The 26607-nt window shown below is 44.1% G+C and overlaps 1 protein-coding gene across 1 annotated transcript in view; it reads right to left on the reverse strand.

The window, feature by feature from the left end:
• HADH (hydroxyacyl-CoA dehydrogenase) overlaps positions 1-26607 on the reverse strand; it is a 257197-nt gene that overhangs the window by 150961 nt on the left and 79629 nt on the right. The window contains exon 4 of the mRNA XM_078676593.1: positions 13120-13246. Within this exon, the coding sequence (XP_078532719.1) occupies positions 13120-13246 (127 nt within the window). The remainder of the gene's footprint in view (positions 1-13119; positions 13247-26607) is intronic.

Here is a 26607-nt window from a genome sequence, read left to right on the forward strand (position 1 = left end):
GCTGGTGTTGTTTAAATAGCAACATACTTGGGTCCAGCATATAGAGCACTCTTTTTAAACAGGCATTAAGAGTGAGACAGCACACAATGATCCAATGGTAATTACTAGTTGAAGGCAAATCGCATATAGAACATTAGGAACACTGCAATTCTTTACATTGATTCAGACGGTCCTTGCTGCATTCAGGACATTATCAAAAATCAGTCTGTTTCGTGAGAAGTAATACCTTACATCCTAAACAGCTGTTTTAACAGAATGTTCCCGACTTTAAAAAGAGAGATGACTAAAACATTGGCAGGGAGGCAGCATCCTGAATTTAGGTTGTATGAATGTTACTTTATTGTTTGACTGAAAGAAAAAAGCTCAACTATAATAAACTCCTAGCCAACGCTGCAACACCATTCTGCCAGCTAAGCAAGCCGAGTAAGAAGGGATGTGCGGACTTCACCCGAAGGTGTCAGAGCGAATTCACAATAGAAACAGAACTGATACATGAGAACATTACTAGTGAACAAAATACAAAGGCAAACGTTACATTACATGAGGCAAAAGTGACAATGATAACAAACCGTGCCTTACACAGTGTGTAAGGCACTTTTTGTTATCTTAGTCTAAGCCCGCCTGATTCTATGAAATGGCGGCGGGACGCGGGACAGGCCTTTATCCTTTTCTTTCACTTTCCGTTCCGCACTTCCGCCGCCGCGTATGCGCGTGCCGCGTGCGTGGGGGGCGTGGGCAGCAGGGCTGGCTGCTGCTGAGTGGTGGTGAGCAATGCCAGGCAGCCCCAGGGCACGCACAACATTATGCGGGCCAATAAGCAGTAAGCCCCTGTGCGTGGCATATGGGGCGCGGCAGGCGGCGCGCATAGCCAAAGAAGAAGACAAGAGAAGAACAACGAAAACTACGAACTTAACTGCCTTCCAAGTCCAAGACAAAGCAGCCAGGCGGCCAGGCCCGCCCACGCTGAGCTGCCCTGTCCGATTTCCGAATCCGAGTCCGAAGACCAAAGTAAGTCACTCAGAGTCTGTCACTCCGTCTCCGTCACCGACCGGCGGGGCAGGGCTGCTGCTGGCTGCCTGCCTCCAGGCCTGCTGCGTGCACTAATTAGTTGCTTTCCTGTCGCGCATTTGCCTGCTTCTTATTTATGTCCCAACTTGTCACTCGTGTTTGTCCCTCCTATAGAACATGCTTTCTCGCTTCTGTACTTCTTTGCTCCCGGGGCCGCACTCAGTGTTGCTCTCTGTTCTTGCCTGTGTGCCGCTTCCCTCCATATTGGGTTCGCCCTTGCACTCAACCAGCCCCCCAACCCCTGTTGCTTCCTCGCCTGCTCCATTTGCCCTCGGCTGCTGCTGAAGCAAGCAAGCAGGCAAGCCTATATTATAATAGTTACAGTGCGCAACAGCCGCGCACGCCAGGGACGGATGGTAACGGGCCCCGGCCTATAAACATTAATTATGGTGCCGTGGTGCGCACGCCCTGCCGGCCTGGCCTGAGCCTTTTTAAAATTAATTAAATAGTTGGTAGTGGTACGCACTGGAGCCGGGCCGGGTCTTCATAATTAAAATGGTGCACGGGAGTGGCGGCGCGCAGAGTAGTGCTATTTTTATTTTGTATAGTGGTCATTTTCCTGCAGTTTTGCTCTTTTAGACTACTGTAAATAAAATGCGCTTTTATCAGCCAACGTAACGGTGTTCAATGCATTGGTCTTGTTAAGATGAATAGCTAAAATACTAGATTGTTATTCCATCATGTTTTTAAATGTTCAGCATCACATGCTTACTTTCGTGAGCTTTCTATGTACTTATGACATATGCATCATCGTTATAGTTGCTTCAGTCAAGGAAAAAATGCGTGTCTCTGCATCAGATGTTTGGTGATTAGCAGCTGTCCTAAGCAGGTGTTACAAAAGGAACCTTACATTATTAATCTAGTATGTTTGCACTCCGGAATTTTTCAAGCTAGCTCAGTTGGTTGATGCACCTGTTACAATGATGCAACTCTGAATCTGCACTCTGAATCTCCACTCTGAAGCTCCACTCTGAAGCTCCACTCTGAAGCTCCACTCTGAAGCTCCACTCTGAAGCTCCACTCTGAAGCTCCACTCTGAAGCTCCACTCTGAAGCTCCACTCTCCACTCTGAATCTCCACTCTGAATCTCCACTCTCCACTCTGAAGCTCCACTCTGAAGCTCCACTCTGAAGCTCCACTCCACTCTGAAGCTCCACTCCGAATCTGCACTCTGCACTCCGAAGCTCCACTCTGAAGCTCCACTCTGAAGCTCCACTCTGAAGCTCCACTCTGCACTCTGAAGCTCCACTCTGAAGCTCCACTCTGAAGCTCCACTCTGAAGCTCCACTCTGAAGCTCCACTCTGAAGCTCCACTCTGAAGCTCCACTCTGAAGCTCCACTCTGAAGCTCCACTCTGAAGCTCCACTCTGAAGCTCCACTCTGAAGCTCCACTCTGCACTCTGAAGCTCCACTCTGCACTCTGAAGCTCCACTCTGCACTCTGAAGCTCCACTCTGCACTCTGAAGCTCCACTCTGAAGCTCCACTCTGAAGCTCCACTCTGAAGCTCCACTCTGAAGCTCCACTCTGAAGCTCCACTCTGAAGCTCCACTCTGCACTCTGAAGCTCCACTCTGCACTCTGAAGCTCCACTCTGAAGCTCCACTCTGAAGCTCCACTCTGAAGCTCCACTCTGAAGCTCCACTCTGAAGCTCCACTCTGAAGCTCCACTCTGAAGCTCCACTCTGAAGCTCCACTCTGAAGCTCCACTCTGAAGCTCCACTCTGAATCTGCACTCTGAATCTGCACTCTGAAGCTCCACTCTGCACTCTGAAGCTCCACTCTGAATCTGAACTCTGAAGCTCCACTCTGAATCTGCACTCTGCACTCTGAATTTGCACTCTGAATCTCCACTCTGCACTCTGAATCTCCACTCTGCACTCTGAAGCTCCACTCTGCACTCTGAAGCTCCACTCTGAATCTCCACTCTGCAGCTCCACTCTGAATCTCCACTCTGCACTCTGAAGCTCCACTCTGAATCTCCACTCTGCACTCTGAAGCTCCACTCTGCACTCTGAAGCTCCACTCTGCACTCTGAAGCTCCACTCTGAAGCTCCACTCTCCACTCTGAATCTCCACTCTGAAGCTCCACTCTCCACTCTGAATCTCCACTCTGAAGCTCCACTCTCCACTCTGAATCTCCACTCTGAATCTCCACTCTCCACTCTGAAGCTCCACTCTGAAGCTCCACTCTGAAGCTCCACTCCACTCTGAAGCTCCACTCTGAAGCTCCACTCTGAAGCTCCACTCCACTCTGAAGCTCCACTCCGAATCTGCACTCTGAATCTGCACTCTGCACTCCGAAGCTCCACTCTGAAGCTCCACTCTGAAGCTCCACTCTGAAGCTCCACTCTGAAGCTCCACTCTGAAGCTCCACTCTGAAGCTCCACTCTGCACTCTGAAGCTCCACTCTGAAGCTCCACTCTGCACTCTGAAGCTCCACTCTGAAGCTCCACTCTGCACTCTGAAGCTCCACTCTGAAGCTCCACTCCACTCTGAAGCTCCACTCCGAAGCTCCACTCCGAAGCTCCACTCCGAAGCTCCACTCTGAAGCTCCACTCTGAAGCTCCACTCTGAAGCTCCACTCTGAAGCTCCACTCTGAAGCTCCACTCTGAAGCTCCACTCTGAAGCTCCACTCTGAAGCTCCACTCTGAAGCTCCACTCTGAAGCTCCACTCTGAAGCTCCACTCTGCACTCTGAAGCTCCACTCTGAAGCTCCACTCTGCACTCTGAAGCTCCACTCTGAAGCTCCACTCTGCACTCTGAAGCTCCACTCTGAAGCTCCACTCTGCACTCTGAAGCTCCACTCTGAAGCTCAGCTCCACTCCGAAGCTCCACTCCGAATCTGCACTCTGAATCTGCACTCTGAATCTCCACTCTGAAGCTCCACTCTGAAGCTCCACTCTGAAGCTCCACTCTGAAGCTCCACTCTGAATCTGCACTCTGAATCTCCACTCTGAAGCTCCACTCTGAAGCTCCACTCTGAAGCTCCACTCTGAAGCTCCACTCTGAAGCTCCACTCTGAAGCTCCACTCTGAAGCTCCACTCTCCACTCTGAATCTCCACTCTGAATCTCCACTCTCCACTCTGAAGCTCCACTCTGAAGCTCCACTCTGAAGCTCCACTCCACTCTGAAGCTCCACTCCGAAGCTCCACTCCGAAGCTCCACTCCGAAGCTCCACTCTGAAGCTCCACTCTGAAGCTCCACTCTGAAGCTCCACTCTGAAGCTCCACTCTGAAGCTCCACTCTGAAGCTCCACTCTGAAGCTCCACTCTGAAGCTCCACTCTGAAGCTCCACTCTGAAGCTCCACTCTGAAGCTCCACTCTGAAGCTCCACTCTGCACTCTGAAGCTCCACTCTGAAGCTCCACTCTGCACTCTGAAGCTCCACTCTGAAGCTCAGCTCCACTCCGAAGCTCCACTCCGAATCTGCACTCTGAATCTGCACTCTGAATCTCCACTCTGAATCTCCACTCTGAAGCTCCACTCTGAAGCTCCACTCTGAAGCTCCACTCTGAAGCTCCACTCTGAAGCTCCACTCTGAAGCTCCACTCTGAAGCTCCACTCTCCACTCTGAATCTCCACTCTGAATCTCCACTCTCCACTCTGAAGCTCCACTCTGAAGCTCCACTCTGAAGCTCCACTCCACTCTGAAGCTCCACTCCGAATCTGCACTCTGCACTCCGAAGCTCCACTCTGAAGCTCCACTCTGAAGCTCCACTCTGAAGCTCCACTCTGAAGCTCCACTCTGAAGCTCCACTCTGAAGCTCCACTCTGAATCTGCACTCTGCACTCTGAAGCTCCACTCTGAAGCTCCACTCTGCACTCTGAAGCTCCACTCTGCACTCTGAAGCTGCACTCTGAAGCTCCACTCTGAAGCTCCACTCTGCACTCTGAAGCTCCACTCTGAAGCTCCACTCTGAAGCTCCACTCTGAAGCTCCACTCTGAAGCTCCACTCTGAAGCTCCACTCTGAAGCTCCACTCTGAAGCTCCACTCTGAAGCTCCACTCTGCACTCTGAAGCTCCACTCTGAAGCTCCACTCTGCACTCTGAAGCTCCACTCTGAAGCTCCACTCTGCACTCTGAAGCTCCACTCTGAAGCTCCACTCTGCACTCTGAAGCTCCACTCTGAAGCTCCACTCTGCAGCTCCACTCTGCAGCTCCACTCTGCAGCTCCACTCTGCACTCTGAAGCTCCACTCTGAAGCTCCACTCTGCACTCTGAAGCTCCACTCTGCACTCTGAAGCTCCACTCTGCACTCTGAAGCTCCACTCTGAAGCTCCACTCTGCACTCTGAAGCTCCACTCTGCACTCTGAAGCTCCACTCTGAAGCTCCACTCTGAAGCTCCACTCTGAAGCTCCACTCTGAAGCTCCACTCTGAAGCTCCACTCTGAAGCTCCACTCTGCACTCTGAAGCTCCACTCTGCACCCTGAAGCTCCACTCTGAAGCTCCACTCTGCACTCTGAAGCTCCACTCTGCACTCTGAAGCTCCACTCTGAAGCTCCACTCTGCACTCTGAAGCTCCACTCTGAAGCTCCACTCTGCACTCTGAAGCTCCACTCTGAAGCTCCACTCTGCACTCTGAAGCTCCACTCTGAAGCTCCACTCTGCACTCTGAAGCTCCACTCTGAAGCTCCACTCTGCACTCTGAAGCTCCACTCTGAAGCTCCACTCTGAAGCTCCACTCTGAAGCTCCACTCTGAAGCTCCACTCTGAAGCTCCACTCTGAAGCTCCACTCTGAAGCTCCACTCTGAAGCTCCACTCTGAAGCTCCACTCTGAAGCTCCACTCTGAAGCTCCACTCTGAAGCTCCACTCTGAAGCTCCACTCTGAAGCTCCACTCTGAAGCTCCACTCTGAAGCTCCACTCTGAAGCTCCACTCTGCACTCTGAAGCTCCACTCTGCACTCTGAAGCTCCACTCTGCACTCTGAAGCTCCACTCTGCACTCTGAAGCTCCACTCTGAAGCTCCACTCTGCACTCTGAAGCTCCACTCTGAAGCTCCACTCTGCACTCTGAAGCTCCACTCTGAAGCTCCACTCTCCACTCTGAAGCTCCACTCTCCACTCTGAATCTCCACTCTGAAGCTCCACTCTCCACTCTGAATCTCCACTCTGAAGCTCCACTCTCCACTCTGAATCTCCACTCTGAATCTCCACTCTCCACTCTGAAGCTCCACTCTGAAGCTCCACTCTGAAGCTCCACTCTGAAGCTCCACTCCACTCTGAAGCTCCACTCTGAAGCTCCACTCTGAAGCTCCACTCCACTCTGAAGCTCCACTCTGAAGCTCCACTCCGAATCTGCACTCTGAATCTGCACTCTGCACTCCGAAGCTCCACTCTGAAGCTCCACTCTGAAGCTCCACTCTGAAGCTCCACTCTGAAGCTCCACTCTGAAGCTCCACTCTGAAGCTCCACTCTGCACTCTGAAGCTCCACTCTGAAGCTCCACTCTGCACTCTGAAGCTCCACTCTGAAGCTCCACTCCACTCTGAAGCTCCACTCCGAAGCTCCACTCCGAAGCTCCACTCCGAAGCTCCACTCTGAAGCTCCACTCTGAAGCTCCACTCTGAAGCTCCACTCTGAAGCTCCACTCTGAAGCTCCACTCTGAAGCTCCACTCTGAAGCTCCACTCTGCACTCTGAAGCTCCGCTCTGAAGCTCCACTCTGAAGCTCCACTCTGAAGCTCCACTCTGAAGCTCCACTCTGAAGCTCCACTCTGAAGCTCCACTCTGCACTCTGAAGCTCCACTCTGAAGCTCCACTCTGCACTCTGAAGCTCCACTCTGAAGCTCCACTCTGCACTCTGAAGCTCCACTCTGCACTCTGAAGCTCCACTCTGAAGCTCAGCTCCACTCCGAAGCTCCACTCCGAATCTGCACTCCGAATCTGCACTCTGAATCTGCACTCTGAAGCTCCACTCTGAAGCTCAGCTCCACTCCGAAGCTCCACTCCGAATCTGCACTCTGAATCTCCACTCTGAATCTCCACTCTGAATCTCCACTCTGAAGCTCCACTCTGAAGCTCCACTCTGAAGCTCCACTCTGAAGCTCCACTCTGAAGCTCCACTCTGAAGCTCCACTCTGAAGCTCCACTCTGAAGCTCCACTCTGAATCTGCACTCTGCACTCCGAAGCTCCACTCTGAATCTGCACTCTGCACTCCGAAGCTCCACTCTGAAGCTCCACTCTGAAGCTCCACTCTGAAGCTCCACTCTGAAGCTCCACTCTGAAGCTCCACTCTGAAGCTCCACTCTGAAGCTCCACTCTGCACTCTGAAGCTCCACTCTGAAGCTCCACTCTGCACTCTGAAGCTCCACTCTGAAGCTCCACTCTGAAGCTCCACTCTGCACTCTGAAGCTCCACTCTGAAGCTCCACTCTGAAGCTCCACTCTGAAGCTCCACTCTGAAGCTCCACTCTGAAGCTCCACTCTGAAGCTCCACTCTGAAGCTCCACTCTGCACTCTGAAGCTCCACTCTGCACTCTGAAGCTCCACTCTGCACTCTGAAGCTCCACTCTGAAGCTCCACTCTGAAGCTCCACTCTGAAGCTCCACTCTGAAGCTCCACTCTGAAGCTCCACTCTGAAGCTCCACTCTGAAGCTCCACTCTGAAGCTCCACTCTGAAGCTCCACTCTGCACTCTGAAGCTCCACTCTGAAGCTCCACTCTGAAGCTCCACTCGGAAGCTCCACTCGGAAGCTCCACTCGGAAGCTCCACTCGGAAGCTCCACTCGGAAGGGGCAAAGATCGGAGCATCACGGAACTAAAACAAATATAAACAAGGGCTGTGAGTTACTCTGCGCATGCGCGGGGGCAAGCCTGTTCATTCCAAGCCAGCCTCAGGAAAAACGAAAGTAATAAAAAAGCGAAACTGACACTGCCACTGCAGACAATGCTGCGCGCTCCCGAGGTGAAATCCGGCACTGAAAACGCTCGTAACACTTTGGTGTCCACTCTCCTAAAAACGGATCACATTAGTTGTCGAGCTGACAGCATTCATGCTTCGCATGAATGCTAACGTCAGCTCGACCTAAAAAGAGGTGGGTGTAATGTAACTGTGCTATGGTTTGTAAGTAATTAATGTGAGCATCTGTTAGCTGTGGTAAGTATGGAGGGTTGCAAACTGAAAATGATGTCTGATTCGTGTTACCGGCTTGCCAAATTTTAAGAACAAATTTGTGCACAGTATTTTATTTTTATATTCATTTTTTAAGATAGACATCTGCCCTGGAGGGTATGGAGAGCAATTGATTAAGATGTGTTATATTCAGGCGTTTATGTAGTTTCATGGAAGGATCATAGTTAGAAAGGTGTTTGTCTCAGTCAAAGGGGATTATATTTTAGAATGGCCCCACAAAAAGCAACTGGGTAGCTTTTGAACCCTAAAGCCAAACCATAGGCCCAAATGAAAGAAATAACTGAAAACGTATTGAGTTGAAAAGCATGTGCTATGGCATAGGATCTGGACCACAGATGAATGTGGATTGAACCATTCCATTGTGAACCATGTGATTGGGCTACAAAAAGGTGGTAAAATTGGACGGCTATGCTATGTGAAGAAGTCCTTCACTGACTTAGGTCTGGCAAATTATTACAACGAACCATCCTCCCTGTGTAATATCTCCAGGAAGGCTTTGAAGGAAAAGTCTATGAACTACCTGTATGAGCGCAGAACCACCACAGAAATGATGAAAATAACGGTGGTTGCTCACGAGCAAATCGTGATCTCCAGAAAAATGCAGCCATATGTTAAATTACAAATGAGTGACTATGAGAGGTTTTTATTAACTCGTTTTAGATTTAATTTGTTATTTAGGTCACTTAGCTTCCCCATCATGAACGATTGGTCGAAAATTTTGAATAAATGTCCTTGTGACGATTTGTCAGAACAAATCAGACATACATATTCTTTTTTTCTGTAAATCTTACTTAATTCCTAGACGTAGATGGGTTGTTCCCTTACTGAAGACCATGGAAATAAATTGCTGTCACCCTGCCTTTTTAGCTGTACAGAAACTTGATAATATTTTAACTGTTGTATCGATTTCTTTGTTTTTAAAAAAAGTTTTTAAATCTCGGAAATCTTTTATATTCTGAAATATGAGGAACTGACATTGGTGCATTGGATGAATTTGATTTGTATAATAACTGATTTTATCTGAAACTTTCATGGCTGTTTTGTTTTAATAACGGAATAAAGTAAGAATTGAATTGAACTGATTGAAAAGCATGTGCGCATACTTTGAAAACAGATTTCCAAATGACTTTGAGCTAAAAACGTGGGTGTCTAAAAGAATTACATTTCACCGCATATGTTTCAAGGATGAAGTGAAACCAGTATCTTGCAGGATGAGAAGGTTAACATTTGGTGTGCAGGATGCGGTGAAAAGTGAATTGGACAGAATATGAAACTGGTACCATTATGCCCATTGAGGTGTCAGAACGGTTTTAGGAATTAGGATTATGTGTCGACCTGTGGGAAATGGTAGCAAACAAGTTGTCAGAATGTGTCTTGGTTCCCAGTAACAGTGCTGTTCATAAGATTAAGGCAGTTTTGCTATGCAATTTTCATGTATTGCCATGTGCCATATACATCTTTTTGGTAATGCATATGACATGGCTGGAATGTATTTGTGTAGAATAGAGTTCTGTTGGTTTGCGAATCTCAGTACTTGATGAAAGATCTGGTGATGTGAATACACTGTGTTGCAAGGAAGGAAGGGAATTTACCTCTTCTAGGTTCAGGGAGTATAGTGTGAACATTTACTTTTGACCCCATATGTATGACGGCGTGTGGTTAGCAGATTGGGGAAGACAAGAGTAGTATTCACCAGCTTGTTGTGTGGTTATGTGCTGGTTGTGCATGTCCAAGTGTTGCTGATGTGTGGAATAGTAATACAGCATGAGACCAGAGTGTAGTACACTTGTTTGAATTATTGTGAACAGGTGACCCTGTTGCGAGAGACTGCATGGGGGAGTACCGTGTTGAGTACCTTATCGCATGAGGTTGCATGGAGAAATACCTTGTGGTATGCACAACGGGGAAAAGGAATACTCTGTTGTATAAGACTGCATGGGGCAATACCCAGACGTGTGTGTGTGAGGAACAGTAGCACCCCAGCATGAGAGGAAACAAGGGGAAGTGTAGTACCCACAGTTCTGCTGGTGTGTGCTCTGATATCAGAAGTGATTTTTAACAAACAGGAATATCTGTCAGGATTGTGATACAGGAGGCAGAGCACATTTGGAATGTTTTTGTGGTGTGCTTTAGTCAGTTGCATGCAATGGAGTCGGTGGTGTGTTTGATTAGTAATGTTTGATGTGCTCTAGTGTGATGTAGGCAAGTACTTCTTTAGCTGCTGTCGTGGTGTTGTACCAATGATTGCTTTGCTGGTGCCCTCTAGTGTTAGATTGTTGTGTTCTGCCAATTTTTCATTATGCGTCTACTGGTGGCTGTCATTGTGTTAGGAAGACGCCCAAACTTTTGTGGTGCAGTTTCCAGAGTGTGTGGTACTGGGTGCACATTAAGTGGGAATTTTTTGGCCTAGCATTTGGTCATGCTGTTTTGGTCAGCTAGTGTGACCGAGTGATGGTCCTATTGGAGTGCTAGGCTGCAGTTTTGTGTGCGAGTATGTTGTTGGTGGGGTCTGTTGTCCTTTTGGGAATGTGTGTGCTGCTTGAGGAAGAACAAGGCGTGAGAATGTGTTGTTCCGTGTAGTTTATTAAAATGAGGTGGGTGTCTGCGGACACTGTGTACAAGTGTAGTTGTGATGACAGGTATGGTATGGTCAAACTTTCTGTTTTCATTTTATGTTCTGAATGTGCAGCTTTAGTGATGACCAGGAAAACTTTTGGCTTGCACATGACTGAGCACCCATGACTCCATGTCCTGCATGCATAAATGCTGTATGGTGTCACTGTCAGTGTAAAGACATGTGGTGGTACAGCCTCATGTTCGAGGAGGTCTCAAGACGTGCACGTCCTGGACTGTTGTGCGATGGTAGTCACAACCTAGCTGTTATCCCTTCTCTTTATTTTACATGAGGTGTTAGGAACCTCATATCTTGACCCATCAGAAAGTTTCTGTGACTCCTCTTTGTTTCCGTTTTGTGCTGGACTGGGAACTGGAGAGTTTAATGGGTTGCTGTTGGCTGAATGTAAAGCTGGACATTTTGGAGACTCGGCGATTTAGAATGATTGTTCTTGTACCTTATAAGCCAGTGACTGGTTGCTCTTTGTTTTACTGTTTGTAAGAACGATAGGTGTATAGTATCCTGTATGACCTGTATGTCTGAACTGGTGTGGTGTCTAGAAAGCTGTCTAGAATGCTGAGAGTGAATGACAAATAAAAAATGTATGTGTGTGGTCTGCAGTGAAATCTAGAAAATAGGGACAGCTGGAGGGAGGATGGAGCCCTGATAGGAATGACCTGTTGTTGATGTAACCTAAAGGTCTAACATGAAATAAAGGTCGTACCTTCCACTTGAATGACTCCAGATTCTTGCATTATTCCTGGCCTCCGCCTACAACATTTGACATGTTTTCTGTCTGTAATGCTTCTAGAGAACTTTTTAAGAACGTTAAATCCCTCATCAACCGTTCTTTTTTTCTTTTCTTTTTTTTAACTATCCCGGTTATGTCCTCAGGATCTCTGCGAGATTTACTTAATTTTTTTCTGACCAAGTAGCAACCATTTGCTGCTTACTTTTGGCCTCAAACATGTTATCCCCTCTTACTTGTTATAGGCTCATGGCCTCCCTCATCCTTTTCAACTGTCCCTCATATTCTGCGTTTGTCCCACTCCACTGGAAACGGTTACCCAGCACATTCTAGCCCTCATACGAGGCTATCCCTTGTATCCCTGTCATGCTCAACTATTACATCATATGTTACAACTATGATTCTGGTTGCACTCAAGCAGTGTAAAGTCTCTACATCCAATTAAAACAAAACACCATTGCTGATCCCTCCATCCTCAACAATTGCTGCCTCAAACCCTCATTTCCTCCACACAGCACAATACTACAAAGAGAAAATCAATAGATAGTATCCTTATTTTTATTTATTTAATTAAGAGCATAATATTCTGGATTCTCATAAGTGTTGCCTGTTACATAGCATGTAAATTACTTTGGTTGCTATCTTAGAATATTGGAGGTCCAGGAAAGCATCACGGTCTCGTACACCTTGATCGCTTGTCCATCTTCAATACAGTAGCACCACAATATATTACTTCATCAGCTTTCAGATACCAGCATCACTGGAAAGGCATTGTCCCTGACTGCATCGCACCTCAATGACTGTACCAAACTACTCATCTTCCCCTTTTAGATATTCCTTAATTTCTATTTTGTTCAATGTTTATGTCCCCCCAGGCAGGGCCGACCACATCCGGTCATAGTGGTTCTCTCTGGAGACCCATGCTGCAACACCTAAATGCTCCCACACCTAGAACCTGGAGCGACCAATTCCTACACTAGGAAGAGGTACAAGTTGCTTAAAATTAGCAAAGATAAAATGAAGGTTCTTGTTGTCGGTAAAGACCTTTCCAACTGGTCCCCAGATTGGTGGCCTATCAACCTAGCCCTGCTCTCATAGCTGTCTCGGATGTTCATAATCTAGGTTTTCTCTTTGACCATTCGCTGTTTTACACCAGAGATCAATAACATCTCTTCTACCTACTTTTATCATTTTAGACTGCCTTACAAAATGCTCCCTTTTCTCTCTCTGCAAGATGAACTTTCGTTTAGGTAGCCATACTATCTCACCTGGATTACTGTAACTGACTATCTTAGATTCGGTAGCCTGGCTCTATAGAATTCGTAAAGTGGTAGTTTGGGTATATTCCAGCTCCCAATTACACACATATTTCTCCATACCAAGATGCTGTGCCCTGGCAGCCAGAGTGAAACATTTTATGCAGGCCTATATCAGAGTAGAAAAATGCTAACATTCTTTGTCAAGGAGGATCATACAATGGGCTAAGTTTTGTACGACAAAGACAGCAATCATACACAATACACAAAGGCAATATAAACAACAAAAGTAAACCTACCTCCACAAGTTTCATCAACGGAACAGGGTTAAAGAAATGAAGGCCACCAAACCGATCTTGCCTTGTTGTGGCATTTGCAAATTCTGTGATGGGCAAGGAGGAAGTATTGCTTGCAAATATGGTGTGTCTGTGCGGAGAAAAAAGGGAACAGCAATCAACTAAATTTAAAAATACTAAAGCAATTCTTACACAACAAACACTCTCACAGTGATGGAAAACTCAACAAAAAGGAAAATGTTACTTACCCTGCAACCATCTGTTTGTGGCATGTAGTGCTCTACATTCACATAGTGTGCATACTCCTGCCATCTAGTGTTTGGTCTAGATGTCTGCAAGCTGCTTTTCTTCAAAGAAGTCTTTTGAGTCACGAGGTAGAAGGACTCCTCCTCTTGGTGATAATGCGCATGGGCATCAACTCCATTGGTCGATTGCTTTACTGCACAGTGGGTGAGGATGGAGCACGAAATGAAAGATATAAAAAGATGTTCATGCATAAAAGGTAAAAGATATATTAGGAGACAAACCTACAATGGCCACAGGTATCCAGGGAGGAGGGTGGGGTCACAAGTGAATCTATAGCACTACTTGCCACGTATAGATGCTTACAGGGTAAGAAGCATTTTCCTTTCAAGGCATGTTTGGCTGTAGATACACATGCTGTGCATAGATGTAAAGCAGTACTCCCCAATAGCGGTGGCTATACTGTGGGTGTTGCAGTTGTTTGGAAAAGTGTACGTAGCACTGCCTGAACAACATTGGCTTGTTGGCGTGCTACAACATCCACACACTAGTATTTAGTTAAAGTGTGAGGTGTTGACCAGGTAGCTGCTTTACATAGGTCAGCTATTGGCATATTCCCAAGGAAGGCAATAGAAGCGCCTTTCTTTCTAGTACAGTGTGCTCTAGGAGGAGCAGGTAAAGTTCTTTTAGCTTTAGGATAACATGTTTGAATGCATTTAACTATCCATCAGGCAATTCTCAATGTGGGCATAGCCTTTCCTTTATGAGGTTGGTAAAAAGCAACAAAAAGTTGTTGAGTCTTTTTAAAGGTTTTTGTCCTATGAATATAGTACATGAAGTCTCTGCTGACATCTAAAGTATGGAGATCCCACTCCGCAACAGAGCCTGGGTGTGGAAAAAAGATGGGTAGGTTGATCGATTGATTGATTGAGAGGGAAATGAGAGACTACCTTTGGAAGGAATTTGGGGTTGGTGGGGAGGACAACCCTGTCCCTATGAAATTGGAAGAAGGGTTCTTCCAAGGTTTACCCCTTCCATGCTGGTGACGGAACCGCTCCGTCACCAGCCTCGGTCGCGCTGTGCTGGTGACGGAGCGGTTCCGACACGGCCCGCTCGGTGCTGATTTTGCACCTGCGCGGCACGTTCTACTGAGCAGGCGGGGCCTAGACGGAACCGCTCCGTCACAAACACAGCGCGCCCAAGGCTCGTGACGGAGCGGTTCTGTCACGAGCATGGGAGCGCCGCGCGGCCCCCCTCCCCCCTAGCGCTGCGGCGGAATTGCCGCCGCAGCAAAGATGTTACTGCGTGAAGCTCACCAACATACCTGACTGAGTTCATTGAAATTAAAAATGCCACTTTTCAAGAGGGAAACTGAAGGAGGCAAGTGTAAAGGGGCTGAAATGGAGGGCCCATGAGTCATGTGAGGGCAATGTTAAGATTCCATGAGGGGGCAGGTGGGACCCGTGGTGAATTACTCTTTTAACAATTTCCATAAAGGCTTTAATTACTGGTAGTCTGAAGAGAGAAATGTTTTTCCTATATTGAAGACAGGCAACTACTGCGGCTAGATGGAACAGTAAAGAGGTGAAGACTACGCAAGAGATCTGTAAATGAAGCAAGTAACATACAATGTTTTGTATTGTAGTGTTACAAGGATCCATTTGTTTAGAGTGATAATAAAGTAGAGTAGACAAACCTTTTCCATTTGGCTGCGTAGCATGCCAAAATGGTAGGTCTGTGGGTTTCCCAGAGAATGTTTATGCACTCAGGGGGGAAATTTAAGTATCCAAATTCCTTGACCGCAGGAGCCAAATTGCTAGGTTGAGGGATTTAGGATCTAGGTGCCTGATTCCTTCATGGTTCTAATTAAGAAGGTCGGACCTCTTAGGGAGATTCTCATATGAACTAGAGAAATGTAGAGGAGAGTTGTGAACCAGGGCTGAATAGCCCATGTGGGAGCTACCAGGATGAGCGTGAGAGACATTTGTCTGAGCCTCTGAACTACAAATGGAAGAATAGGGAGAGGAGGAAAAGCCTAGGCAAAAGTCCCTGACCAATTCATCCACAGTGCATTGCCGCTGGACTGTGGGAATCTGAGTGAAGATTGGGCATTTGGCATTGTCTACGGTTGCGAACACATCTATTTGATGGAACCCCTACTTACGAACGTAAAGGGGAAGACTTGCAGATAGAGTTCGTACTTGTGGACTTGTTGCCTCATCCTGCTGAAGCCGGGAAAATCGTTGTCAATTCCCGAGAGGTATTCCGCTAAGAGGTGTATGTTGTGACGGAGAACCCGCACTGGATGGTTTGAGACAGCTGAGGCAGTTGTGGAGAGTAAGTTCCCCTGTTTCTGTAGGTAATACGTGGTTGTCATATTGTCTGTCCCAACTAGGACAAACTTGCCTATTAGGTACGGTAGGAATGCTTTCAATGCTAGGTGAACAGCTAGAAGCTCTACGTAGTTAATATGCAGGCCCCGGAATTTGGTCTCCCACAGGCCGTGCACTGTCAAATATTCTAAGGGCCATATGTAGGAACACATTTTCCCATAGACACAGAATGGGTAAAACCCCTTGATACATATGGCCCTAAGTGTACAGTCCACCCCATGAGTGTTGAGTCTATTATAACAATAGTGTGTGGAACAGGGTCGAGGAAAGGCAGGCCCACAACAGATTGTTGGTGTTCCACCACTGCAGAGAGCGAGGAGTGCAGTGGCCGATCAACACTAGATTGTACCAATGACCCTCTGTCGGAGACCACTGTTGAGCTAAGCATTCCTGCAATGGACACATGTGGAGCCATGCATCAGGTACTATGGCTATGCAGGAGGTCATCATGCCTAAGAGGTGCATGACTGTTCTGACTGTAAGCTGCTGTTTTGGTTGAAACAAGAGGATTAGTGTTTGAAAAACTGGACCCTTGCATGATTAGGGTAGGCTAAGCCTATTTGTGCACTGAGAATAGCTTCTAGGTAAGGCAGATATGTTGCGGTTGGAGTTGGGACTTGGTGATATTGATGGTGAACCCTAGGTGATGAAGCAGATGTATTGTGATCGGAGTGTGGTTTTGACACTGTTGAAGAGTGGTGGCTTTGATAAGCCAATTGTCCAGATATGGGAACACGTGGACGTCTTGTCTGTGCAGGTGAGCGGCAACTATTGCACAGCACTTGGTGAATACGCGAGGTGAGGTAGTCACTCCACAGGGAAGGACTCTGATTTGGTAGTGCCATCTGCCCACCACAAACCTAAGATATCAACGATGTGTCGGGTACATTTGCATATGGAAATAGGCATCCTTTAGGTCTAGCGCTGCCAGAAAGTTGCCTTGCTGAAGAAGTGCAATGACATCCTGAAGCGTTACCATATGAAACTGTTCCGACAGGATGTACTAGTGTAGGGGCCCGAGGTCAAGAATGGGCCGTAGCGATCAGTCCTTTTTGAATATTAGGAAGTATGGTGAATAAACTCTGGTACCTTGCTGATGGCCAGGGGTTCTACGGCCCCTTTGTAGAGGAGGGCTTTGACTTCCTCTTTGAGAAGTGTTTGATGTTCTACTGATAGCCTGGATGTGCTGGGTGGAATGTTGGGAGGCGTGGAAGTGAGCTCCAGGCAATAACCATGTTGGATAATATCCAACACCCACTGGTCTGAGGTAAAGGTTGGCCATGTGGGTAGAAAATGTTGTAAATCGCCCCACGACAGATGTTATATGGCCGGGAGGAAGAAGAGGGACGTCAGGGTTTGTTGGCAGGGGTAGCTCCCTTTGGGAAACTGCCCTTGCCTCTACCCCTGGAGTTATTGCTCCTGTAGGATTCCCATAATTTACTCCTGGGAGAGGTGTGCTGACCCTAGGGGTGTTAGTAGGAGGTGGAGGTGTCAGAGGCGGTTGTTTTGCAACCTCCATGGTAGGAGGGGGCGGCGAAAGGAGCCACAAGGAGCTGGAGCCATTGCTTTTGCCGTCTCTGCACCTTTTAAAATCTTTTCTAGAGTTTAGTCCACCTGTGGACAAAAAGATGCCTAAATGGGAGGTGTCCTACAAGCGGAAGCCAGAGGGCAAAAATGATGGAGAAGTTGTAGATCACTATACCACCCATGGTTTCATCAGACCCCATCTGGCAAGGGGTTATGACTAGCAGCAGACATTTGGCAACTAATTCCGATAGTACCACTGTTAATATAAGTTAACTAATTTTTAGCAATGATAAAATAAATCTCATAAGCAAGGGCCCGAGTTGCTGTCCTTCCCATAATTATGATTTCACACAGGTACAAGTTGATCTTTTCACATTTGTACATACAATGAGGAACAATTTGATTCCCGACATCACCTGACTAATCAACTGCAAACTTTCGAATAGAAGAACCACAGAGGTAGAATATAGATACATGTTAAATCTGTTATTTACCTCAAAATGCATTTAAATACTGCAGAAAATACATACACATGGTACTCTTACATTGGCAGACCCATAATTTCAATCACAGACTCGCCTATGGAAAGGATCTCCAAGTACATAAGATTACTTTTTAAAACTTTTTGTTTTAACTTATCATCATATGTTCAGGACACCAAAGAGTTACACAATAAACTCAATAACATACAATGGTCATCACATATGATCATAGTAACCCTGGATGATAGCTCACTTTGTGCAAGTATATTAACATATATAAAGCAGACCTGTTGGCTTTGTCAAAAGGTCACCACAGTAATTTATCAATAACTAAACCAAAGCATTCTTTATCAATACACACATAGCAGTGCTTACTAATAGTTACAAAACTATTTAAAATAAAGCAGTTTTATTAAGAACAACTATAAAGGTGGCTTAAGTCTTTCTTTAATACTCTTCAGGCCACAAAATGCAGTCAGAGGACCAATCAAAAGAAGTCTCCACACTCCAGCTGAAGAGCATATAGTTCCAGCATGGAGTGCTTTAAAACGAGGTGGCAAGCACTCCTGGTCCATTAATTCAATGACCCAGGAGAGATAGTGCACATTTTTTGTTAAATGTTCCTAGCGGGCTGCTGCGATCCCTGCAGCACCCCACAACATTAAAAAAACCTGGTTGGTGGTGCACCCTGCATCTTCTTGAGGCACCACAAGGAACAAAAAATGAAAAAAGAAAGCTGTCACAGGCCTTTTAAGGGGCGCATCCTGGCGGGAGCATGCTTGTTTTTGTTTGGCCACCCAAGTTTAACCTGAGGCACCCAACTACTATATTAGACATTTAAGACTGGGGGAGAGGGGTGGGGAAGCCCACGCCCTTTCGGCCACGCCAGCTCCCTGCTCGCATGTCCTTACTGGCCTGTGAGCGGGAGCGGGCCATCCTTTTTTTTTTTCAGGTGCCCTGGTCCCGCCCTAGGCACCAAACAACTTAAACCAATGTTGGTGATTGCAGGGGAAGGACCATTGCCCCCGCAGCTCCCAGCCAGCAGCCAGCCTGGTGTCAGTGTGAGCCAGCTATTCTTTTTTAGATTTTTTCTAATGGGTGCCCGGTCCCACCCGGGCGACCCACAACATTTAAAGACCGAGAGGGGTAGTCCATGGCCCACTCAGCTTATCTACCAGCAGCCATCCTCGGTACCAGCTGCACTGGTTTGCTCCCATGGGTGCAATCGTATGGTCCATGTCGGAAGAGTATGGGCAGGGAGGTTACCTTTTCATTCCCTGCCGGGGAGGAAGCAACACAGTGTCCTAGGACACAGAATCCCCACAACACTGCCTGGTATCTGACCCTAATGGATAGGGTCCCTGAGGCCACTATATGGCACACGGTGGGAGCCCCACTCCCCTCCCCTAATAAATAATTACATCAAGCCAAATGAGATGGGGTCCCATGGAACATTAAATGGGGGGCAGGGGTCGCACAAACCTTCGCAATACAGGAAATTATAATTACAGGCCATGCGTAATGGGGTTCCGGGGCCATTAAACAACTACTAAATAACTCTGGGGAGGAGGGGAGTAAATCCCTCTGGTCTAGTATAAATAATGCAGGACCCACCCAGGACCTGGCCCACCCTCAGCCTTTATCTGTTTCAAAATTGTACTGCTGTACTATTGCAGTCCCTCTAAGGAAAAAAATAGTTCTGGGTGTTGGGGTATCCTTACTATGCCCCCACCTATTGTTTTTTGTTTTTTTCCCCGTTTTTTTCAGGGCACAGAGACCGAGTACAAGAGTCCTACAGTTGCTGCAAAACATCTCTTTTGCTGTGAGGCAGCCAGTTTTACATCAAATTACAAAAAGCACAGTTTCCTGGTAAATATCTAGCGTTCTTCTAAATTTGCATTATTTCCATTCACTCATGTGGGCTGCAGCTGTGTCTAAAGTTCGTATGGGAAACTACATGGAGAAACGCGTTTTGGGATCCCCCACCCTTTTTCACCATTAAGAACTTAGTTCCCATTTGACGAATCTCCACGAAACTTTGCAAACCCATTTCTCTTTCTACATTGGTGGCGTATTCAAATAGTAGCGGAAATTCGTGAAGAGGGTGCAAAGATAAAAGGGAGGGGTCCAAAAACCTGTTTGGGCTCCAAAGCATTTCCCATAGACTTTGCATGGCTGGATGGATTTAAATGAATTTGGCGGGGTTGCACATTATGATGTGCAGATGATCTTTTGGGGGGTACAACAGGTAAGTAGGGTAAGAATCTTTTAAGTGATAAGGCATTTTAACTTTGTAATATCTGTAGTTGCGGTACTTTCCTGAAATTTCGCTGTATTTGCAGAAGTATTGCAGTACATAGCAATGACAAGTTATTATGCGATTGGCTAATGACAGCCTTTACAAAAGTGAAAGGCAGCCATGCTGTGTTTTGCCCTTAGATCTAGATAAGTCTTAGGTTTGATAATTTTACCCTACCTATTACCACGTTATTAAAGAGGTAATAGGTAATGAGAAATATTTATAAGTATATATATATATATATATATATATATAAGTGTATATATATATATATACACACACATATATATATATATATATATATATATATATATATATATATATATATATATATATATATATATATACACATACATTTTTTTTAAATTTTTTTTTTAAATGTACGGAGTACTGTGGTACTGCCTCAGGAGTACCGCGGTGCATACAAAATATATATGTTAAAAAAATTAAAAACACACTGTAATACACTGTCTTGCAAATATAGTGTACTACAGTGTTCTTTCTATGTTCAATATATTTAAGTATGCAAAACAAACTCTAGGGAACCTATGAATTACTGTGCAACTTAAAACACACTCTAGTCTACTCTGCGCTAGGTTTTAGAGCACGGAGTGCTTCAAACTTCTATGCACTTTGCATGTTGTAGTCTAACCACCTTCATACTTGTGTTTCAGGCCTACAATTCCCCAGTTAGTATCCATATACAGGGCTCGACAAATCCACTCGCCCGCTCGCATTTGCGAGGGAGAATGGATGAGGACGAGCTATTTTTAGGTTCTACTCGCCCTTTCTGGCGAGTAGGAAATCAAACTAACTTTTGTCCTCTGTCTTTAAAAACAGAGCAAAAGTGACAAGATAACACGATTTAAAGGCATTTTTATTGCTCACAAAGGAAATGAGCAATAAACATGCCTTTAAATCTTGTTATCTTGTCACTTTTGCTCCGTTTTCAGAGACGGAGGTCAAGTGGGTTGGAGTCAGGTCGAGGGGATTTTCCATGGTACTAGACCTGCAGGACTAGTACCATTTTTCGGATTTGTCGAGCCCTGATATACTCCAGCAAACACCCTGTGAGTGCTGTTGCAATCCCATAGTGACTCTTTCAGTACCATGTACTAATCCATTCACTAAAGTAAAACTCAATCAATTATGAATTCACCCACTGTCTCTCCTTCTAGTACTGTAATTATTCAGTCAGTATGCATAAACTCATGCAGTGAGCCAGGATTTAGGGCACGGAATGTTTCAAACTCCTATGCACTATGCATGTAGTGGTCTAACCACCTTCACACTTGTCTTTCAGACCTACTATTCCACAGTTAGTATCCATACACTCCAGCAAATACCCTGTGAGTGCTGTTGCAATCCCATAGTAACTCTTTCAGTACCATGTACTAATCCATTCACTAAAGTAATACTTAATGAATTATGAATTCACCCACTGTCTCCTTATAGTACTGTAATCATTCAGTCAGTATGCATGTACTCATGCAGTGAGCTAGGATTTAGGGCACGGACTGCTTCAAACTCATATGCACAATGCATGTAGTGGTGTAACCACCCTTACACTTGTGTTTCAGGACTACAATTCCACAGTTAGTATCTATGTAGAAGGTGTTTGCACAGTAATAGAGCAGTATAATTTATTTAGTTATTGATATACATTTATTTATGTTTATTTTTTACACATCTTGTTTATCATTGTTCAAATAAAGTTATCATGCCTGAGAAATTTAGGGAAAAAAGAGAGCTAAAAGACATTTACTTGAAGAAAACTCAACAACAAGTATTGAATGACCAAGACAATGTGACTAAAAAGAGAAAATGTTCTGGTAAGACCACTAACAAATGTATTAAAAATATTACTAGACTCAGAAAGAATATTGAAAATGTTGAAAGTACTGAAAATGTTCCAAGCACAAAAAAAATAGGAAAGGAAAAAAAGGCAATGCAAATTTAAAGGATACAACTTATGGCAAAAGAAGAAAAAATCAATATAAAGAAATACGTAAAAAACATATTTTATAATAGAGTAGTACATAATTTGCTGAAAGATATGAAGAAATATAAAAAGAGAGCACGGTTTTATAAAAAGAAGAAGCACATTGAATCTATTGTTGAAAAGGCTTTTGAAGTAAAGAGGAGATTATTTATTTTAGTTTTAAACAGAATTCGATCACTAGATAAACCAATCCATTTAATGAAGGCCAAAAGTAAGAGGAAATGAGTAATTAATAGAACACATTTTTGTGATTTTTTGGGGGAATAGAAACACAATTCAAGTTCAGAGCCTTTCTTTAATGAAGAGAGTTGTTTTCAGACCAATGATTTGTTGCATGCAGTTGACACCAGTGGTCGAGTTTATGAGGTTAGAAATGGTTGTCCATTTGAGAAAGGGAAAATAGTTCCCAGAAATGCAGAAGAAGTGATAGCTGATGAAGGTCTAGGCAGACGTCTTAAAGCCCTAGTGTTCACTTGGGATTGCAGTAGTATTTGTAGTGTACGACAAGAATCTGTTGATCTTTTACACAATTTCTTACGAGGATATACTAAAAAAGTGTTAAACAAAAGATTAAGATGTTGCAAGGACTAGACCCTTGCAGAGTAAGACAAAATACTGGTTTGCAAGGTCATGCTCTGGCTTGTCTTTCTAGGAAAGTATGTCACAGTGATTTTCACCATTTCAGGATGTTGGCAGTACATCATACTGAAATGCGGAAGTTAGTGAGAAGATTGTACTATGCAAAAAAGTCCAGCACTAAAGTTAAATGAGTTGAATAGTGCTCTTTTGCATGGGTCAGTATCAGATGTGAAGAAGGTTTGTGATGAATGAAATTGAGTTTTGTTACTTTGGTCCTGAACAAGAGAGTGCAGAAACTGACACATTAACAGAAGAAAATGTTGAAGACAATGTGGAACGTACTATTACAAAAAATGTTGATGATCAAATTACAAAGTTTAAGGTGATTTCAGGTGAAAGGCCACATTTTTCTTGTATTTGTTGTTGGCGAATTCACTATAAAAATAAGACTAGGAGTGTTGATCTGTATTTAAAAAGTGAAAGAGAAAATAATAAGTGGAAGGAATTTGCAACTTATTTGTTGGTAGAGAATTGTTTTGATTTGGGTTCTGATCAGCGTATATGTAAATATTGTTATAACAAATTAGATGAGAATAAAATGCCCGCTAGAGCGGTCCATAATAATTTTGAGTTGGTTGATATTCCTCCAGAACTGATAGATTTAAATACCTATAGGTCTATTCTCATTCAATGTGTGCACCCGTTTCAGGCTATTGTTCGTATGGAGCCTAAAACAGGTAAATTGCCTCCTTCAGATTTACAAAGAGGATTAAAAGGAAGAGTTGTGTATTTACCATTAGATTTAAAGGAAAATGTTGAAACTATTGGTGTAGAGAGTGTAGTAAGTGAACCAATAGTTATTCTAGGTAATGGTGTGCCTACTAAGAGTAAGAAAATCTGTCAGGAGTTAGTGGATGTTAGGAAAGAACAGAAGGCAACTTTGTATTTGATTAAAAACAATAAGTACTATAACAATGTTTATAGGGGAGAAGATGAAATACTTTTACCAGAAGATACTGAAGCATCAAGTGGACAAATTGAAAAAGTGGACATGTCAAGATGTGAAGAAGTCTATTAACATTACAGTGTACATCCACTTCATTCAAACGAAGTGATGGGGAACACTATTGAGCTGTATTAAATGAAAAAAGCAAAGGGAAGTCCCATGAGTGTATGGGAAGAGAGCTTGGAAGCTCGTTGTTTTCCGCAGTTGTTTCCAACAGGAAAAGGTGGACGATATGATGAACGTCCTGTAAAGATTCCTGCATCTGAATTTCGGACACTAAGATTATATGCAGAAGATCCCATATTTCGACAATGTTTCCTTATATATTTCATCCTTTTGTTTGAAAGTGACTTGTCTGGACTTTCATATGCAGTTAATCACATTTTAAAAACAGGAGTCCATCTGCAAAATGTATCTTCAAAGGATTTTATGGATAAAGTGCATCAGAGAGATGATCATTTAGAATCTCATCTGATTAATCTGATGGCATGTCAGCGTGGGAGTAATGAATATTGGTACCGTTGTCATGGAGAACTGAAAGGTATGCTACGGAATTTAGGAACTCCTACATGGTTTCTTACCCTAGCTGTGCGGAGTACGTTTGGGATGATTTACTCGAATTTCTTCGTGAGGCAAATTCCAATATAAAAAATATTGACTACAAGACACCTGGATAATTGTGCTCTTTGGATCCTGTTAACGTATGCAGGTATTTCAATCAAAGATTTGAAGCTACGAAGTCTTTTATTTGTAAGTTGTGGATTTCTTTTGGAGAAAGGAGTATCAAGCCAGAGGTGCTCCTCATATACATATGCTGTTATGGATCAAGGACGCCCCCAAATTTGGAACAGATGTGGATGATACTGTTTTGTCTTTTATTGAAGAATATGCCACATGTGCTGTACCCAAAAGCACAGAAAAAAAACTTAAGACAACAAATCTTACGATGTGGAAAATACTTTCGGCGAAAGTACAAGTCTAAGGATAGATTCTATACCAAATTTCGTTTTGCATTTCCACGTCCTGTAATATCCAAAGGAAAAGTGAACAGTTTTACGTCAGCTATACGACATACTATCACAAGAAAGTCTCCAAAAAAAAAAAACTTACAACTTAAGAAGAAGCGAAGAGTCAAAATACATAAATGACTACAATCCAGTTATTCTGTCCATGTGGAATGCTAACATGGATATTCAGTACATTGCGGACAATTCCATTGCTGTTGCTCGATATGTAACATCCTACATTACAAAATCAGAAAAGACAGAATTGAAAGAAATGTGGGAAGAGATTTCTCATGAGAAGACTAAGTAAGAAATTATACAGTTTCAGTTTGAAGATGTTATCCCATCGAGAAATTGGAGCATATGAATGTTCAGAACGGTTATCATCTGCAAGTCTATACTCTAAATCTAGAAGAAGAATTTGGGTGAGTCTAGGTCTTGCACAAATGCGAAATCGGGTACTGAAATCTGTACAAGAAATTGAATGTTTAGCAGAAAAAGATCCAGAAAGTACAGATATTTTGAAAACGAATATGTTGGATAAATATTACCCAAACAGAAGTCATCATCTTGAGAACTTGTGTCTCTATGAAGTGCTTTAAAACTACACTTGTAAACGGAATACTACAGAGAACATCAATGATGGAAAATATGGAGTGATTGGCTCCGATGGATGTTTGGTGAAACAAACAAAAGGAAATTTGATTGATCACAGGAAGCTGAGTTGCAACACTGCTGATAAAAGAGAATGTTACTATTTAGCTCTTTTGCAACTGTTCAAACTGTGGTGTTCAAAATTAGAATCACTTGGAGAATTCCAGAGCTATGAAGATTCCTTCAGTGCTTGTAAAGATACCATAGAATGCAATGCTTTTGCAAATTATGTGAAAATGTTGAATGATGAAATTGATCAAGAAGCTACAATTGCAGATGAGATTGCTAGAATCAGTTCTCAAGACAGTCAATGTTCTGCTGTGCTGAGTCAAGATCCACTAGGACAACCAATTGTTGAAAATGAAGCAGCATTCTCAATGAATGAGGTGGAAACAGCAATGCATCAAGCTCAAGAGGATGTAATGGACTTAGCAAACTTGGAAGAACAACTAAAAGTTGAACAGATAGAAATATATCAGCAAGTGAGACAACAGATTGACCATGGATTTCCTCATGAAAAGAAAGAATGCACATGCACATCATTTCAACCTATCCGAATGTATGTGAGTGGACAAGCTGGAACAGGAAAAAGTTTCTTAATTAAAGTAATCACCAGTTATCTACAGAAAACATCTGAGTCACACTGGTTGGCGGCACACAACATTAAAGGAATTACATGACATTGTTTATTAATGCTACCTGTGGAGCATGAAAACAAATTGGAATATCACAAGCTATCTGGAGAAGCTTGTTGTGAAGTTTCAAGAGTGCTGAAGAAAATTAAACTTCTGATTATTGATGAAGTAAGCATGGTCTCAAACTTAATGCTTGCTTTTGTGCATTTAAGAATGCAGCAAATTCTTAAAACAAAGTATGATGTGTTATTTGGAGGAAAACAATTTTTTAAAATTAAATTTGGTCAGATTGAAGAAGTGAAACAAATTGGTCGTTGTTCAGTTCGTTTTTTGCTTGTTAAAGATTTATATGTCTGTAGAAAACAGTTTCCAGTTTCTCTGGCATATGCAGTGACTGTTCATAAATCTCAAGGTTTAAGTGTTGACAGTGCTTTGGTGAACATTGGAAATACTGTGTTTAAAGAGGGTACGGCATATGTTGCTTTGTCGCGTAAGAACATTATCTGGTTTGTTTTTAATTGATTTTGATGACACAAAAGGTTACTGCAGATGCAAACTGTAAAAGAGTATAATAGGTTAAGAAGAACATATGCTCCCAATTTAGGTCAATATCCTGTATTTGAAAAGTGTATGGTAGGTCGAAAAAGGTATGAGAATATTTGTAGTG

The sequence above is a fragment of the Lissotriton helveticus genome, chromosome 2_1, assembly GCF_964261635.1.
Source record: "Lissotriton helveticus chromosome 2_1, aLisHel1.1, whole genome shotgun sequence".
Lineage (NCBI taxonomy): Eukaryota > Metazoa > Chordata > Amphibia > Caudata > Salamandridae > Lissotriton > Lissotriton helveticus.